This window comes from Dermacentor silvarum, chromosome 7 (assembly GCF_013339745.2).
Source record: "Dermacentor silvarum isolate Dsil-2018 chromosome 7, BIME_Dsil_1.4, whole genome shotgun sequence".
NCBI classification, from domain to species: Eukaryota; Metazoa; Arthropoda; class Arachnida; order Ixodida; family Ixodidae; genus Dermacentor; species Dermacentor silvarum.
Window position 1 is genome coordinate 63,824,535 of NC_051160.1, and position 1,914 is coordinate 63,826,448.

Below are 1,914 nucleotides of genomic sequence, written 5' to 3' on the forward strand. Positions count from 1 at the left end.
ATAATCAAAATGTCGCCGCCGTGGATTTTGGTTCCGCCACACAGATGACAGTAACCTGACTGACCACTTGCTGATCGTCGCAGGCAGCTGCCAAGCGCACGCAAATGACTAGAAAACGCGCCGCGGCTGTGGTGCAAGTGTTTATTCATACAAGTTTACGGCAATAGCATGGCGGATAAAGGAAATAAACAACGTCACACAAATATGTGTCACTATCAAACACAAAACACAACAGTTGGGCTTTGCATAGCATGACAAACAGAACATCTGCTACCGACTAGGCTTGTTGCCACCACTTGCTGGGCAGTTTGCTGAGAATGGTGTTATAAAAACTGAAGACAGTATATTTGCCCAAACAAACCTGCAATTTTTCCCGAAATTAGAAATAACACTACACAAAACAAAACGGCCAAACCAATGTCTGCCTCAATAGCATATTGTTTTGCGGTACAACAGATACAAATACATGATGAATAAATGAAGGTTACACCTTGAGATAACATTTTGAAACGCAAAAGGGGCAATCCAATAGCAATGTTACTGTGTGATGGGGTATTTGGAACTTACCGCGCAGCTGTTGCAGACTTCGCGTTGGCTTTCATGAGCCAGTGGTCAAAAATGAGCTTCTCGCGAGCCGAAAGCTTCTGAACGTCTTGGTGCGATCTTCTGCTCCTATTCGCTTGCGCCGTCAATTTCGCAATCTTCACTTGGCACAAACGAAGTTGCTGCTTAGTGCTTCGAAGCTGGTCTTTAACTGCGTGGAGCTCTGAGATGGAGCAGACATTTCCCTCTGTCTGGCATGCCGTCTCTGTGCAGCTTCCAGTGTTTATCGCTCCACCTGTCAAACGAATAAATATGGATCAATATAATGCGACATCACGCAGCACACAGGCAGAGTCCTTCACTCTGACACAGGCAATACAGGCTCTCAACATAGTGAAACAAGAAAACAAGGCAACGCGAATGGAGGCTTACCATCATCTCCGGCTGCTTCAGGATCGCAGGGCTCTGTGCTGGAGCTCACAGAAGCTGCAGTGCCATCGTTGTTCGGCGACGAAACGCGACGACGTTTTGCAGGCGGATTTTCTCGCTGTGAGCGCGACCGTGGCTTGGGCTTCGTAAGATACGCCGGCAGGTTTTCAAATATCCGGGGTATGGCACCGACGCGGAGCTTAGGCTTCTCGCGCTGCAGAAGCACAGATTGTCCACTTATTCTGAACTCATCGGCTCGAATAATGTCCGTGGTGTCGAAATGTTTCTCGCACACACGAACGGCCTTCGACTCGAAGTTGAAAGCGCCCGTCTCCTGTCGTGGAATGGCTCGCTTCCACCTGTCGCGTTGTTCGCGGTCGCTTGGGAGGCAGAACAGCGAAGCTTTTTCCGTACAACTCCGATAGCCAGAGCGGCAACCAGGTACGCAGCACGTCAGAGGCATGGTAGTTCACATATATTGCCGTCCGTGATGAGTGTAGAAAGCTATACCACACAACAAACAAACCAGTAGGCTCGCGCTCCAACGCACTGCAAATGCGGCCGCCGCCGTCCAAGCCGCCTTCACCAGACTCGTAGCGCCACCGCGCGGGAGCTTTGGTCCCCATATGAAGCTCTCCCATAGCGTTACGGAGAAGTTTCGTGACCAGAAAAGTATTGAAGGACTCTGGTAATACTGTGGCCCAAGCAGGAGGGGCATTACAGCAAGCAAAAAGAAAATACAGGCCGGCGTAAATAATGTTGCATCACAGCAAGCAAAAAGAAAAAACAGACAGGTGTAAATAAGGTTGCATAAAATGAACATTATGCATAAAGAGAAGCGGGGATCACACTACGACATCACTAAAATTCACAAAAATGCTTTTCCAATGCAGCCATGAAATCATCTGACTCAAATACACCAATGGGAAGTGAATTCCACTC

General features: G+C 48.5%; 1 protein-coding gene across 1 annotated transcript; it reads right to left on the reverse strand.

The window, feature by feature from the left end:
- Positions 1-318: 318 nt before the first annotated feature.
- LOC119458124 (uncharacterized) lies at positions 319-1,668 on the reverse strand. Its single transcript, XM_037719947.2, has 2 exons — positions 976-1,668; positions 319-838 (listed from the first exon to the last, which is right to left on the reverse strand). The coding sequence occupies exons 1-2, from the start codon at positions 1,433-1,435 to the stop codon at positions 564-566; spliced, it is 735 nt and encodes a 244-aa protein (XP_037575875.1). The 5' UTR covers positions 1,436-1,668; the 3' UTR covers positions 319-563.
- Between the last annotated feature and the right edge of the window lie 246 nt (positions 1,669-1,914).